General features: G+C 40.5%; 1 protein-coding gene across 2 annotated transcripts in view; it reads left to right on the forward strand.

Annotated features, from left to right (window-relative positions):
* Window positions 1-11,000, forward strand: part of HCRTR2 (hypocretin receptor 2) — a 32,976-nt gene extending 21,976 nt beyond the window's left edge. Inside the window, exons 4-8 of one of the 2 annotated variants that reach the window (XM_064508585.1) lie at window positions 1,788-1,903; window positions 5,505-5,725; window positions 7,107-7,228; window positions 8,297-8,497; window positions 8,970-11,000. In XM_064508585.1, the coding sequence (XP_064364655.1) occupies window positions 1,788-1,903; window positions 5,505-5,725; window positions 7,107-7,228; window positions 8,297-8,497; window positions 8,970-9,163 (854 nt within the window). In that variant the 3' untranslated portion in view covers window positions 9,164-11,000. The remainder of the gene's footprint in view (window positions 1-1,787; window positions 1,904-5,504; window positions 5,726-7,106; window positions 7,229-8,296; window positions 8,498-8,969) is intronic. The other variant, XM_064508586.1, reaches the window with a different exon arrangement.
* Window positions 11,001-16,408: the final 5,408 nt, after the last annotated feature.

The following is a 16,408-nucleotide window of genomic DNA, read 5'->3' on the forward strand; positions in this document are numbered from 1 at the left end:
CATTCAAGGAGCTGGGAACTTACCCAGCTGATAAATGAACAGTATCCCAAACCAGTCCTTCTTCCTTCTTGTCACTGTGATTATCAAACAGCTTTAAAGCTTTTCTTTGGCTTGAGAAGCTAAACAGAGTCATTCTTCTTAAGGAAAAGTTCTACAAAGTGATTTGCCCTGAGTGGAGGAGGGACAGGTTTCCTTTGATGTTTTGCAGCTGGCACTTTCCAGGTGGCTAAACTTCAAAGGCAAATGTTAGGATCTTCCTCCAACCTGGCTGATCAGTTCTTTGTAGATAGCTAGGCTCATTTAGTGTTTCTTTTTATTTGGAATGCTAAACTGGAAGCAATAAACTCCAGATGGCCTTTTAAATATGTACCATCTTTCTACCTGTGAGGAGCCTGGCTGCCTGCAGAGTATTGATGAGGCAGGTGACACCTCCTTCTTAATAGAAAGAACGTACTCTTAGCTCCCTCACTGACCTCCCGTGATCCCAGTAAGTCACGTTACTCCAGGTTCTTCTTAATCTCTCCACCTGTGAAACATGAACACCAGTATTTCACTGTCTGACAGGATTGTTGTGAGGCTGCATACCCCGAAGTGCAAAATCATTTTGAGATCATCATAAATATACAAACCCAAGTTATTGCCAATTATAAAATAACTGCCCAGAATGGTCTGCCTTCCCCAGGAACATTAGCAAGAGCTAGTAGCTGTAGCTGCTCAGTTAAGAGTTAGTAAGTTGGTTTGCTGAGGAATCTCAGAGCAAGTAAGGAGCCAAATCCTGCTCATCTGAATTGTTTGAACCCTGATCCATCAAAGTTGTCAGCTATCAATGGCTATGTCTCTATTGCCTTTGTAACCACAAACATGTGCTAGATTTTGCCATACCAAATTTCTATTTCCGTGATACTGAATTTTTTATGACTCGTGAACAGCTTCTTCTCTCCTACATGTGATAGCTTTGTGTAATGTCCATTCCCTTTCTGAGGCTGTCTGTAAATGTAAAGTTGTAATTAATATCAACATTTAGTAATACCAAATTACATTTGCTAGTACAAAAATGAAACCAAGTTTTCCAAGCACCCACTGCACATTCTGCTATAATCTAAAAAGGAGCACTCTGATAAAACGTTCTTAAAGTCATAATATATGCACAACTCATGTAAGATATTCTTCTCTAATAGATAATATCCATAAGCTGTCCTTTGAAAAGAGATCACACAACGTTAGGACACAAGGGTAGCAAAATCACTGTTCTTGAAGTGGAGTCAAAAGCTCATGAATTTCCTAACTTCAGAACACTTGGCTGAATTAACTCTAGTTTATATTTTTTCCATGTAGTCTTAATAATATATTACTAAGTACAGCTTGAAGGTACATTTATTCCACCACTGAAAAAAAACCCACTGAAAAGTGTTTTAAGAAATGCCTGCCTCTCCCCTCACTGATATTCTAATGTGCATGCACTTCTGTGCTGTAGTCTACGTTCTCTGCTTACGAGAGACTGTACAACTCACTCAGGGATACATAGCAGCCCTTGCAGAAGGAAAACTAAAGATAGTTACACAACCTCTTAAACACATTAAAAGATGAGATAGTTCAAATAAGTGTTTAACTACTGATAGATAGTGACATGTTCTATCTTTCACTGATTTAATACAACAAAAACTTCTCGCATTTGGCTTAAATTTGCTCAAAGTGTTCTTAATTTGGCTGAAAATGTTTTAAAATGTATGTATATTTAAATGTTTTTAAAATGTATGTATATATTTCTATTTGAATTCTCTTTCCAGCTGAAGTTTACCCCAAAATGTATCACACATGTTTTTTTCTGGTGACATACATGGCACCACTGTGTCTTATGGTGTTGGCCTATTTGCAAATATTTCGAAAGCTGTGGTGTCGGCAGGTAAGTCGCCTGTACTAGCTCTATTTGCTTGCTGTTGTGACAGTGTGTCTATTCTCATGTATAACCTTCTCCATATGTTCCATATTGTCACTTGGGATCTTACTTCTATGGATTTTTACATTCAGCGTTATTACCAAGTTCAGTTACACTGCTGGGTACAGCTCCCTGGGTTAAGAACTGAGATGCATTCAGAAATCAAGGCAGTCAGACTGCCTTGCTCAGGTCTATGCGAGACTCCTGAGAGGGAGATAAGGAGAGGAAAAGAGTACAGAAAGACTAATTTCAGGGAGAAGAAAGATTTCTCCCATTCTTTTTGAAATGCTTAATGAAAGATAGACATAGGTGACCTTATATGGTGATTTTATACTGCTAAAATATGCTGTAGCAGTCAGAAGTTAGGATTATCTTTCTCATTTTGTTAGTAGTCTGTTCAGCTGGGTTTTTTTATTGTTTTTCATTTTCCTGGCATATCAATTTCATAGAGTCCAGGCTGAACAAAAGTTGTACTCAAAAGTACAGCTATCAGAGCTGTGAAATTAGAATTCTTTGTTGTGAACCTGGATATTTCAGTCGTGTTTGATGTGAATTATTACAAATAATTGCAATAGTTTCTAATGCCAACATATAATTTCTCAGGCTTCAAATTAGAAAGACAGGTCAGAAAAATAAAAAAAATCTGAAAAACAAACAAGCAAGCAAGCTCACAAAGAACATTTGAATTGAAGTGGCAAAAATGATGTGGGTTGTTTTCAGGAACATTTTTCAAATAACAGCATTTCCAAGTGGTTTTAGCTTGCCTGAGAATCATTTTATGGGTGCAAGCAGTGCTGTAATCAGTCATACATCAGTTCATGGTTCCATCTGCTGCTTTGCCCAGGATTTATCGATAGTTATAGCCCCCCTGTTTGTCATTCTATAAAGGGCAGTAAACTCATCTTGTTGAAGATATTATGCAAGATATTCCCTGTCCTGTCCTCTCAAACAGCTCTAACAATGGCTGTCATTTACATCAAGATGTGAGCATGAATTATTTCTCTCTCACCATTATGTTTGATACTATCGAAATTTGAGGCTGTCCTGTTTTGGGCATAATACAGAAGCACCACATCAGAAGCATGTTCTGCACAGTTCAATTTAATCCTTTAGAGAAATCATAAATATACTTTAATTTTCCAAGTATATGTATGTTAAAAATAAAAATCAAATCTTGTACTGACAAAACACGTGTCTCACACAAATAATGAAAATAAGAAACAAAACTGTCTTAAAGGCATTTTGATATCATCTATTCATCAGAATAGCAATTATTCTCATTTCTAATCATGTTAAGTTAAAACAAAAGAAAAATGTTGCTGTTTTTCTTTAAGTAATTATTTTTATTTTTAATTCCTTACATTTATAAGATTACGTAATAAGATAGTTTCAACATAAAATTTAACCTTTACAATTTGGGAGGACCCTGTTCACCAGAAAAAAAGGCTTAGCTCTGTTAGTTTTGAAATTAAGTTCAATCTAACATAGATTTAAGATGCTTTATGTTGTTGAATAATTATTTGTCTCTCTTTTTGTCCTGTAGGTCCCAATGACCTTATCACTATTAGCTTTCTCTTCTGTGCAATCCACCTATTGTCTCAAACTAACCATTAATTAAGTCAATGTAAAACAATTATTCTTAACCTGTGCGTGGCTTGAAATTTGCTAGTTAAGATTCAGAGCAGAAGTGTCTGGAAACTAACCTGTTTTGTTTTTTTCCTCCAGTCGCATTAGTTGGCCTAATTAAAGTTATTATCCCTATACATCTTGCCAACTGAGAAACAAGGTTAGGATGATTCTTACATATTTTTTTTTCCAGTGGCAGAAAGGCAAATGCTGCTATGGCCTTAGAGCTATCAGTGATGGAAAATTACAGATGTCTGTTTTCCTAGTGTAGATGATAGCACTATGTATAAGGGGCCACACTAAGTGAAATTAAAACCACTTCACATCTATTAGCAACTGTGACTTGGCTGCAGATATCAGGCATTTTTCTAAGTGAAACAGGTGCACTGTAATCAGTCATGTAGAGCAAATGAATACAGTGGTCTACATATATTATTTCATAATAGCTTCTATTAAGAAATCATGCTGTTTACCACAACTGCAGTTAAATATGGTGATTCTCTTGTGAGCTACAATGAACCTTCCAGATGTACGCAATAGAATAAACACTGCAAACAGCAAAATCGTTCTATGCCTTACAGTTTTCTAAAGGTTATTTTTTTAAATGGAGTATGTTGTACATGCAAATTTTCAGATGACTAAAGGTAAGACAGATTCACAGACCATCCCTTCCATACTCTGTGCACTAACTCTTACAACTAATGATTATGTCTTTCCAGCAGGTCTTTGTGTAAAAGTGTAACAATCTTTAAATTAGAGACTGATCCTTGTAAAAGGAAGAACAGTTATGCCACAGATACCAGAGATTTTGAGTGATTTATTTTAATTACTAACAAGGAAGTTGTGGCTTAAAAGACTATATTCTCTTGTGGATTTTAAGGAGGAGATTAAAAATAACATTTCAACAAATAGGACTGAATGGTCTTATGATAAAAGTGTTGATACATAATTTATATATTAACTGCTTGCATATTATATATTTGGATATATTGATGTCCAAATGCATTTATACTGAAGCCTTTTTTATATTAACAAACAGGAACCCTGCTCCTTTTTATTTTGACAGCTGAAATATATCCTTGCAATCTTTAGGAACTATTACTACATTTGGAGAGATTTCCTTTGTTCTTCAATAAATCCCATGATAATGATTTGAGGGGTCAGAGGAAAGGTGCTTAAGATGGTAACATTGTGGCTTTTAGTACCTGTTAGGGCACAGCTAGTCAGTTTTTTGTGAGTTATTGGCATTATACAAATTCTACACAATTATCTCCATAACTGATTCAATAATAAAAGCAAATGTATACATTATGCTGGCAAGTGTATACTTGCTAGAATACATGTGTGTATTTACACATACACATACTTGTAAATGTATCTGTACACATACATATGTAAACACACATGTTTATGAAGTGTTATGCTCCTTAGATGGTGCTGGTTCAGCCACCCTTCTGTGGATTTTTTCTTCTTTTTTTTTCTGCCTGAAATTTTTGCTCTATTACTGCTTACTGGACTACAAGTAGCAAAGCCCAGTTATTTGCCAAGTAAAGACAGAGGAGAAGAGGATTCTGTAGAAACGGTCTCCATACAAACTCCTGCAAGATCCAGCAATTTGATATGTAGTACAGGGAGTTCATATATTGTATCACAGCCTCTACTTTTAATCACCTCTTGCTATTAAAGACTGCTTGAAAGCAGGTAAGACCTTTCTACCTGCATGGACACATACAAGCAATGTACACAGTCATGTCTAACATTTCTGTAGAAATAGTTATTCACAGTCTTGAGCCAAGATTCTGTTTCTTTTCCTCTTAGCTGCATCTAGGTACTAAAAAAGTTGACCATGTCAACATACCTATTTTTCTTATTATAGCTGCCCATAGTGTTTGTTTCCCAAGGTGCCAATAATGAGGATGCCACTTACTGTGTGCTTTTTTAGATCCCAGGAACTTCTTCTGTTGTTCAGAAAAAATGGAAACCTCTGCAGTCATCAGCACTGCCCCGAGGGATGGGACAATCAACAAAGTCAAAGATTAGTGCTGTGGCAGCTGAAATAAAACAGATTCGTGCAAGAAGGAAAACAGCACGTATGCTAATGGTTGTCCTCCTGGTTTTTGCACTTTGCTATTTACCAATTAGCATCCTCAATGTCTTAAAAAGGTAAAAAATATAAACACCTGGTAAAGCTTTCTGCTAAAAACAGTTCTCTGTGGTATGATTCCTTTTATTCTGAGAAGTACTTTTGAGAGAGAAGCCTATATATTTCATGATAAAGAAACTGAAAATATGCATAAGGTTGCAAAAAATATATAGCTAACCTATCTATAGCACAGAAATTGAAGGCCAGATTGTAGAACTCCTATTAGCAAGCTCTGATTCATGAAAATGGTGTAACCTACCTCTAAATTGTTTCCTTTGTCATTTACATGGGATTACAGCTTGTTTGCTGTAAATGCACACACAGACCAGCACCACCTAAAGGTTAGTGGAAGACTGTAGTGTTGTGATACGGCCCCAAGGACTGAGAAATACTGCTTTCTCACCTAAGGTCCATCACGTGCAATAGTGAGACCTAAGGCTGATCCTTCAATTTGTATATGAAGATGGTTTTTTTACGTTTTTACCTTTTTCAGTCTTGTTCACTTGGGACAGAAAATTGTTTACATGCTGTTTTTTATACAGTGCTTAGCAGTCTTAGAGACCTTTGGAATACTGATAAATAATGACGTATAGCAGAAGAAGTTTCTGTCTTGAAGCCATTTGCTAATTTCCAGGAAAATATATCTTAAAATAGAAACCCTCTTTTGTTGGAGGCTTGTGGTTGGGGAACATTTTATTTTTTAAGGAATAATTTCAAGTTGGACATGGAGGCTTAAATATATCCCACTCAATTCTGTCACTTTCCTGAGGCATAATTAAAGTGCTTATTCATTTTTGGGTCCCTTGGTAGGCGAAGCAGAGAGGGAGATGTATTTCCAGAAGAGAATTCAGGTCACCTATGAGCAGAACCACACACTGCAGAGGAATTAGAAAGGCTGCGTAGGCTACAGCAGGAGTCTAGGCCCCTACTTATATTTTCGTTTAAATAGCAAAAGTTAGGTGTAAGGAATCTGGACAAAGAAGATTTCTCTGGAGGACAGAAATTTTGGGGCCAATTTAGTGTCATTCTAATTCCACAGAATGCCTGTGTACAGGAGACTGAGCCCACAGTTGGAAAGCGCAATGACATGAGTAAGACAAAAGCAACTTGGCTAATCTAACAATCATTTACTTAAGCTATTTAGCAGAAAAATCATGCATCTGCACCCCTACAAAGCAAAATGATTATGAACTCTATGTTGTACAAAACCATTAAGAAAAGAGGCTGATAGATGGGGAGAGGTCTTTATTCTCTCAAGAAAGCTAGCAGTGTTGAATTAGCTTTTCTGTGATATTGCAAATAAGTCATCTGAGATAAATGTAGACTAGAAGTTGCATGTAACTTCTTCTTATATGATTTCCATTGTTACCATCTTTCAGGTTTGCTTTTCTTTTCCCTTAGGGTTTTTGGGATGTTTAATCATGCTGACGACAGAGAAACTGTATATGCCTGGTTCACATTCTCACATTGGCTTGTATATGCAAACAGTGCAGCCAATCCTATTATTTATAACTTCCTCAGTGGTAAGTTGCAGTTATCTAAAATTCAAGTTTAATGTATAGCTTAAATGTAATGAGCCGCAGCAAAGATTAATGGCTGTGTAACATCAGCATAGCTCCTGCAGTGGGAGCTAGATCCTCTTTTTGGATGAAGTTGCCTCATGTATCCCATTACTTTCAGGCTATGTACCTATAACTAAACTAAACAGTGCCAGGGCATGGGTCCAAGTGCTTGAATTTGACTGTCCATACCATTAATTTGTTAGATAAGTCCCTGGCATGACTGCAGCCTGAAATAATTGCTATTCCCCCAAACACTCCCTGGATACAATCTGAGAGTTAGCACAGGCCAGTGGCTGTCCCCATTTGGCATTTTATTTGCAGCCATGAGATTTTGCAGGCTGTGAGGGTTTACTGGTATGGGCATTGCCAGACGGTGCTAATTAGCTTTCCGTCCAAAAAACACACTAGGATGATATTTAGTTTACTAGTACAGATTTGTCTTAGTTTGGATTTGTCTTATTTCTCTTATTTGATTTTATTTGGAGTGCAGAATCAGGACCTAAACTGGTCCCCTATCGTTTTTTATTGTGTGTAGTGTGAGGATGACTTGAACCATTTACTCTGAGCTCTAAAAGCAGGTTAACGAGCTATCATACACTTTGAATTTTCTTTTTAAATGTACTCAAGGTGAAACACAAATTAGCCATGCCCTCTCATTTCACATGTCAAATAATGATTCAGTCATTTAAGCCCACCAGTGTTTAATCATTTGCTTTCATTAGATATGCTATTAATCAACAAACTATTTACAGCATAATTTCAGAAGTCATTGTAGTTTGCCTGCTCTGTCTAGCCAAGAATAATATGGGATTCATACCATGTCTCGCGTGTGTTCTTTTGAAGGTTGTGTCTTTTCTGTCTTTCTCTAAACTGTTGAAATTAGGACTTCCTACTTCAGTGGTGTTAGGAGGACATTTGCATAACCTGGGTTAATTTTGCATTAGATAACTGCTTTTTTCTAATCTATAAACTTCGTTGGAACATAGTTTACGACACAATGTTTTCATGAGTCTTTTTTGTGATTGACAGGGAAATTTAGAGAAGAATTTAAAGCAGCATTTTCTTGTTGCTTCTTTGGCATTTGCCATCACCACGATGAGCGGCTTACCAGAGGTCATGCCAGTACAGAGAGTCGAAAATCGTTGACCACCCAGATCAGCAATTTTGATAATGTTTCAAAACTTTCAGAACATGTTGTATTGAGCAACATAAACACACTTCCAGCAAATGGTACTGCACCTGTTCCCCACTGGTAGTATATTTGTCTCTGTGTCTTCTGATGCTGTTTGGCTGTAGATGATGTTTTGCTCTATATCCATTATCTGTCATCATTCTCCTGTTTGGGCCTGCCCTATATTGACTTCTACACAAAAATCTGTAGTTCACAGCAGCATCTGGATCAGAAACCATAAACTATTTAAGAAAGGGGATTTAAATAAGTAATAGAACATGCTTAAAATGTTTAACAGTAAGAAAATTAAGATTTATGCATTAGAAATCCCCTTAGCCTTCAGTCAGGGAGTCTTTGCTTAAAATTTGCAGTGCAATTCGGAACATTTCCTGGTAGATCTTTTTCTGGTAGATCTTTTTGTTAGTAGATCATCTTTATATTGTTAAAAGACAGTGCGAGTCACAGGGTGAGCCAGTCAGCTACCTGTTACAAGCAGTAAAATCACCTTAAAATCTATATTTTCTGTTACAGGTATCACAGCTACACTGAGCCCATTGAAATCAGTGGAACTGCATCTCCACATACCAGGGATGAGTGTGACTTCAAATTTAGATGAAGCAGTGAGCGTTTCTGCAGAAGACACTGGTGCAGCAGAGAATGCAAAGTGGGATAAATTAATCCCTAGCATAACTAAATTTACCTCGATGGAGTTACAGCAAGGCTGACTTTGGCTCAATATGTTAAAGACCACCTGAAAATGGCGCATTTTTAGCTGTGTTGCAGACTAGAACAACAGGACAAAGGGATTCCTTCAAAATGACTGCCTCTGCTATTTCTTCTCAGTCTTATGGAAACCTGCTTACCTCACTATGAGCTAAAGAACACATCTTTACAAGTCTTTTTAAAGATTGGATTGTACCATACTTTGTAAATACTGTAGATATTTATTTTTATACATTTTAGATGCTGTAGAACGTTCTAAATTGTATCATACAAAGAACTATAAGCATTTGAAAGCAGTCTCAAACATCATTTATTTATATCCTGTTTCTATTAATGAGTGACTTATTTGCAAGGAATGCTTACTTATGCACTAGTGATATTCTGGAATTATTTTGCACTTCTTTTCCTGCTACTTCACTTGCAGTAAATTCTATGTTTGTTATGGAAGTTTCACTTCAGACTGATTTTCTGATATTCCAGGTTACTTTACTAAGCACAGACATGACTCTTAGACATGAACCCAAAGCACTGCAAGTCACACATGTTTTCACAATATTACACTAAATTGACATTTTTTTTTTCTTCAGACTAGAGTGCCTAAAAACTAACTACTTAAGTAAACTTATGCGATACTCAAAGGTGCTATAAACTCAAAATTCCTACTCAGGCCAATAGGAATAACAAGTGTCAGCACCCCTGAAGAACAGGACATTAACTTTGGTGGCTCATTTTAGTCCATAATGTCCACAAGTGTTGCTCTAGAAGATCTCTGAGGATCTTTATAATAGAAAATGTTGGTTATCTTGTATTTTCTATCTCAACTGCCATTTAATACTAGAAATCCAAAAAATTAACAGATTTGTTTGCCAAGATAATGTTTAATTTTCAACAAAAATTAAAATAGAATATTTTTCTCTGGAAATATGAAGGAGATATCTCATTGGACTGGTAGATCAAGTACTCATGTATCCATTTTCCATTCATGGGATAAGCTCCCTGGCCTGGGGCTTCCTACCATGTATTGTAATTTTCCTTCTTAATGAGAGAAGATGGTGCTTCACTGGAGACTTAAAATGCTAGGGGAATATGCTGGTTAGAAAGAGGCTAATTTAAAAGGGCCTAAGACACAATCCTGGTGTGGCAGTATTCCTAATTCTTGCATTTCAGATAAGATTTTGCTTCGGAGAAGAAATTTTTTTCCCTGGGAAGGGTAAAATGGGAGGAAGGACTTGCTTTTCAGTAAAAGATTGAGCATTTGACAGGACTTTTTTCATACGATCACGTTTTGTTGAAAAAACAATCTTTCATAGAGAAGACGTTATTGACTAACGTATGTAAATATTTTTTCTAGGATTTACTTTGACCTAAGCCATGTCATGCAATGTTCTGTCCACCGTGAGAGCTATAGTTTTATAAACTGCTTGATCACTTTATGCTTTAGCTTTCTCCAGTACTTGTTTTACTAGACATTGTTAAAATTTACACTGGTGTAAAGTGAGATAAAAATCTCACGTTGTTTGTATATAAAAGTTTTCTTTTTCTAATAAATGAATAAGGAGAAATACCTAAATGGAAATAATATTTAACCATCAAATAAAATCATAGGAATTATTCCTATATTCCTATGTGTAAGCTTAATTTTCATGTATAGCTAATACATCACTGTTATTTGAGGAAATTATTTTACTTTGTTTCTTCTAAGAAAAGAAAATCCAAATAATAGTGTAAATGAGAGTTTTAAACTGTGTGGAACAAGATATTATTTTTCAATATAATTTCAAATGATCAGAAAAGCAGTTGCTGAATAAAAACATAATAAAAAGAGGCGACTGGAATTTGGACATGCCAAAGGATGTTTGAGACTGCACCAACACTGCTGCCAGCATCACTTTTTTGTCTGGTCCATTAGGGGGCTGGTGGGCTCCGGTTCAGACCCTACCTCAGATTACGGTTAGGGTTAGGGTTATGGTTACAGTTAGGGCTAGGGTTAGGGGTAGGGTTAGGGTTCGGGTTAGGCGAGAGAGAAAGCCTAGAGCCCCATGTGGCGTGGGGATGTAAAGGGCATGTCAAAGGAAGTGTGAGGCTGCAGCAACACTGCTGCCAGCATCCCTTTTTCATCTGTCCCATTAAGGGCACTGGTGGGCTTGGGTTCAGGCCCTGCTTGAGTTTAGGGTTAGGATTAGGGTTCGGGTTAGGTGAGAGAGAAAGCCTAGAGCCCCATGTGGTGGGGGGCTGTAAATGGCATGCGAAAGGAAGCATGAGGCTGCACCAACACTGCTGCCTACACCACTTTTTTCTCTTGCCCAGGACAGCAGCTGGGGGGGTCTGATTCAGACCCTACCTGAGATTAGGATTAGGGTTAGGGTAAGTGTTAGGTGAGACAGAAAGCCTAGAGCCCCATGTAGCATGCGGCTGTAAAGGACATGTCAAAGGAAGCGTGAGGCTGCAGCAACATTGCTGCCAGCACCAATTTTTTGTCTGGTCCATTAAGGGGACTGGTGGGTTCCGGATCAGGCCTTGTCTGAGATTAGGGCTAGGGTTAGGATTAGGGTTAGGGTTAGGGTTAGGGTTAAGTTTAGGCGAGAGAGAAAGCCTAGAGCCCCACGTAGTGTGGGGCTGCAAAGGGAATGGCAAAGGAAGTGTGAGGCTGCAGCAACATTGGTGCCTGCACCCCTTTTTTCTCTTGTGCAGAAAGGGGGCTGGTGGGGACCGGTTCAGGCCCCACCTGAGGTTAGGGTTGGGGTTCGGGTTAGGGTTAGGCAAGAGAGAAAGTCTAGAGCCCCACGTAGTGTGGGGCTGTAAAGGGCATGCCACAGGAAGCGTGAGGCTGCACCAACATTGCTGCCAGCACTACTTTTTTGTCTGGTCCATTAAGGGGGCTGCTGGGGACCGGTTCAGGCCCCGCCTGAGGTTAGGGTTAGGGTTAGGGTTAGGGTTAAGGTTAGGCGAGAGAGAAAGCCTAGAGCCCCACGTAGTGTGGGGCTGTAAAGGGCATGGCAAAGGAAGCATGAGGCTGCAGCAACATTGCTGTCTGCACCCCTTTTTTCTCTTGTGCAGGAAGGGGCCTGCTGGGCTCCGGTTCAGGCCCTACCTGAGATTCAGCCTAGGGTTAGGGTTAGGGTTAGAGTTAGGGTTAGGGTTAGGCAAGAGAGAAAGCCTAGAGCCCTCGTGGCATGGGGCTGCAAAGGGCATGCCACAGGAAGTGTGAGGCTGCAGCAACATTGCTGTTTGCACCACTTTTTTGTCTGGTCCAGGAAGGGGTCTGGTGGGCTCCGGTTCAGGCCCCACCTGAGATTAGGGCTAGGGTGAGGGTTAGGGTTAGGGTTAGGGTTAGAGTTAAGTTTAGGCAAGAGAGAAAGCCTAGAGCCCCACGTAGTGTGGGGCTGAAAATGGGAATGGCAAAGGAAGTGTGACACTGCACTAACATTGCTGCCAGCACCCCTTTTTTCTCTTGTGCAGGAAGGGGCCTGGTGGGGACCGGTTCAGGCCCCACCTGAGGTTAGGGTTAGGTTTAGGGTTAGGTGAGAGAGAAAGCCTAGAGCCCCACGTAGTGTGGGGCTGTAAAGGGCATGCCAACAAAAGTGGGAGACTTTACTAGCATTGCTGACAGCACCAATTTTTTTCTCTGGTCCATTAATGGGGCTGGTGGGTTCCAGTTCAGACCCTACCTGACATTAGGGTTAGGGTTAGAGTTAGGGTTAGGGTTAGGCGAGAGAGAAAGCACAGAGCCCAAAGTGGCATGGGGCTGTAAAGGTCATGCCAAAGGAAGCGTGAGGCTGCAGCAACACTGCTGTCTGCACCGCTTTTTTCTCTTGTCCAGGAAGGTGGCTGGTGGGCTCCGGTTCAGGCTCCACCTGAAATTAGGCCTAGGGTTAGGGTTAGAGTTAGAATTAGGGTTAGGGTTAAGCGAGAGAGAAAACCTGGAACCCCACGTGGCATGTGGGTGCAGAGAGCATGCCAAAGTAAGTGTGAGGCTGCACCAACACTGCCGCCAGCACCCCTTTTTTTCTCTGGTCCATTAACAGGGCTGGTGGTTTCAGCTTCAAACCCTACCTGAGATTAGGATTAAGATTAGTGTTAGGGTTAGGGTTAGGGTTAGGGTTAGGGTTAGGGTTGGGGTTGGGGTTGGGGTTAGGGCTAGGCGAGAGAGAAAGCCTAGAGCCCCACGTAGTGTGGGGCTGTAAAGGGCATGCCAAAGGAAGTGGGAGACTGCACTAATATTGCTGCCAGCACCACTGTTTTCTCTGGTCCATTAAGGGGGCTGGTGGGTTCAGGCTCAGGCCCCGCCTGAGATTAGGGCTAGGGTTAGGGTTAGGGTTAGAATTAGGGTTAGGGTTAGGCGAGAGAGAAAGCCTAGAGCCCCATGTGTCATGAGCCTGTAATGAGCATGCCAAAGGAAGCATGAGGCTGCAGCAACATTGGTGCCTGCACCACTTTTTTGTCTGGTCCAGGAAGGGGTCTGGTGGGCTCCGGTTCAGGCCCCACCTGAGATTAGGGCTAGGGTGAGGGTTAGGGTTAGGGTTAGGCGAGAGAGAAAGCCTGGATCCCCACGTAGTGTGGGACTGAAAAGGGCATGTCAAAAGAAGTGTGACACTGCACTAACATTGCTGCCTGCACCCCTTTTTTCTCTTGTGCAGGAAGGGGGCTGCTGGGCTCTGGTTCAGGCCCTACCTGAGATTAGGCCGAGGGGGTTAGGGTTAGAATTAGGGTTCGGGTTAGGGTTAGACAAGGGACAAAGCCTAAAGCCCCCCGTAGTGTGGGGCTGTAAAGGGCATGCCAAAGGAAGTGGGAGACTGCACTAGCATTGCTGACAGCACCAATTTTTCTCTGGTCCATTAAGGGGGCTGGTGGGTTCCAGTTCGGGCCCCGCCTGAGATTAGGGTGAGTGTTAGGGTTAGGGTTCAGGTTAGGCGAGAGAGAAAGCACAGAGCCCCATGTGGTGTGGGGCTGTAAAGGGCATGGCAAAGGAAGTGTGAGGCTGCACCAACACTGCTCCCAGCCCCCCTTTTTTGTCTGTTCCACTAAGGGTGATGGTGGGCTTGGGTTCAGGCCCCAGCAAAGATTAGGGTTAGGTTTAGGGTTAGGCGAGAGAGAAAGCCTAGAGTCCCCTGTGCCGTGAGGCTGTAAAGGGCATGCCACAGGAAGCGTGAGGCTGCAGCAACACTGCTGCCAGCACCACTTTTTTCTCTTGTCCAGGAAGGGGGCTGGTGGGGTTGGGTTCAGGCCCCGCCTGAGATTAGGGTTAGGGGTAGGGTTAGGCGAGAGAGAAATCCCAGAGCCCCCCCCCCCCCCCCCGTAGTGTGGGGCTGGAGAAGGAATGCCAAAGGAAGTGTGAGGCTGCAGCAAAATTGCTGACAGCACCACTTTTTTCTCTTGTCCAGGTAGGGAGCTGGTGGACTCCGGTTCAGTCCCCACCTGAGGTTAGGGTTAGGGTTAGGGTTAGGGTTAGGGTTTGGGTTAGGCGAGAGAGAAAGCCTAGAGCCCTCGTGGCATGAGGCTGCAAACAGCATGCCAAAGGAAGCGTGAGGCTGCACCAACATTGCTGTCTGCACCACTTTTTTGTCTGGTCTATTAAGGGCACTGGTGGGGTTGGATTCAGGCCTCACCAAGGATTAGGGTTAGGGTTAGGGTTAGGGTTAGAATTAGGGTTAGGGTTAGGCAAGAGAGAAAGCCTAGAGCCCCATGTGTCGTGAGGCTGTAATGAGCATGCCAAAGGAAGCGTGAGGCTGCAGTAACATTGCTGTCTGCAGCAATTTTTTCTCTTGTCCAGGATGGGCCCTGGTGGGCTCCGGTTCAGGCCCCGCCTGAGATTAGGGATAGGATTAGGGTTAGGTGAGAGAGAAAGCATGGAGCCTCAAACAGTGTGGGGCTGCAAAGGGCATGCCAAAGGAAGTGTGAGGCTGCATCAGCATTGCTGTCAGCACCACTTTTTTCTCTGGTCCATTAAGGGAGCTGGTGGGCTCCTGTTCAGGCTAAAAATTAGCTATGTTAGCATAGCTATTACTATGTTAAATATTACTTTGCTAAAAATTAGCATAGTAACAGAGCTGGAAAATAATATTCACTGATCTTTTAATTATGGCATGAAATGTTCCCCCTACCACTGCCAAAAGGTATGTCAAAGGAATGATACAAAGCTATATTTTCATTTCAAAAAATGTATTTCTATCTTTTCCTTGAGGAGAGAGCAAGAATGTAAAAAGTAAATGATTATGTAAAAGAACTTTGTCAGTATGAAAGGGGAGTATGCACATTTATCAAACACATAAGGTTCACCAGTGACTCTGGAGAAGCCAGAAAGATTCTTGCGCCTTGTGAGGCATGTTGCCCAAATCCCTGTGAGATGAATATATGTGGAGGGGAAAGGATAAAGTACTTCTAACTTGGGTGGCTAACAGAGCCAAATAGTAATGTTCATGGCAAAACTGTAAGTATCATCTTTCTAGAGGAGGGCTGAATACAACCGACCAATTGAATTTATCTTCTTTTTGCTGCTCCCTTAATGCAAGTGGCATAAATTGTGTTAGTTAATATGAGGTAAGAAGATAGCCAAATGTCACTGGCAGCTTTTGACTCCTGCAGATGTTCTGTGACAGGGTAGAAAAGGAAGTTCTGGCCTTAATTTTCTCTTTTTTGCATTCCTGATTTTCACTCAGATCCCCAAGAATAAAATATTCCAAAATTACTGGGAATTTCTTTTAGTCATATATTTAACCTAATAATACTTTTTTGTGTGGAGACTGTAAGAGATGGTATTTTTTTCATTGACATACGGATTTGATTTTGTTCTGGCCAAAATTTTGTTGCTTAAATAGCGTATCTTTCAGACGCAAATAGTACAATCAAAGTTTTTTGGAAGTTTGAAAATCTAAGGACTAGTAAAAAGTGTAAATGAAAAGAAAACACCTTCAGTTTTTTTCCTTACAAGAGAATGCAATGTGACAATTAAAAACATATTATCAAAGTAAGGGTTGCCCACCTGAGTAGAAAAAAGCAAATGTAGTATTTTTAAAGGACATCATAGAGACAAAGTAGTTATAAAACCTGGTTTAAAATACAGCATTAGTTTTTCAAAGGTAAACTATGCCAAAGTAAATCTGATTTTTTTTTCTTTCACACGTTAGATCAGTTTCTAAGTTAATTAAATGAGAGGAATCTCCTCTGTTTAGCCATCAGTGAAGCATCTAATATAGTCCCACATGATAAATTAGTACTGAAAATGGGAATAGTAGGCAGACCGTAAGATA

Source organism: Dromaius novaehollandiae, chromosome 3, assembly GCF_036370855.1.
Source record: "Dromaius novaehollandiae isolate bDroNov1 chromosome 3, bDroNov1.hap1, whole genome shotgun sequence".
NCBI classification, from domain to species: Eukaryota; Metazoa; Chordata; class Aves; order Casuariiformes; family Dromaiidae; genus Dromaius; species Dromaius novaehollandiae.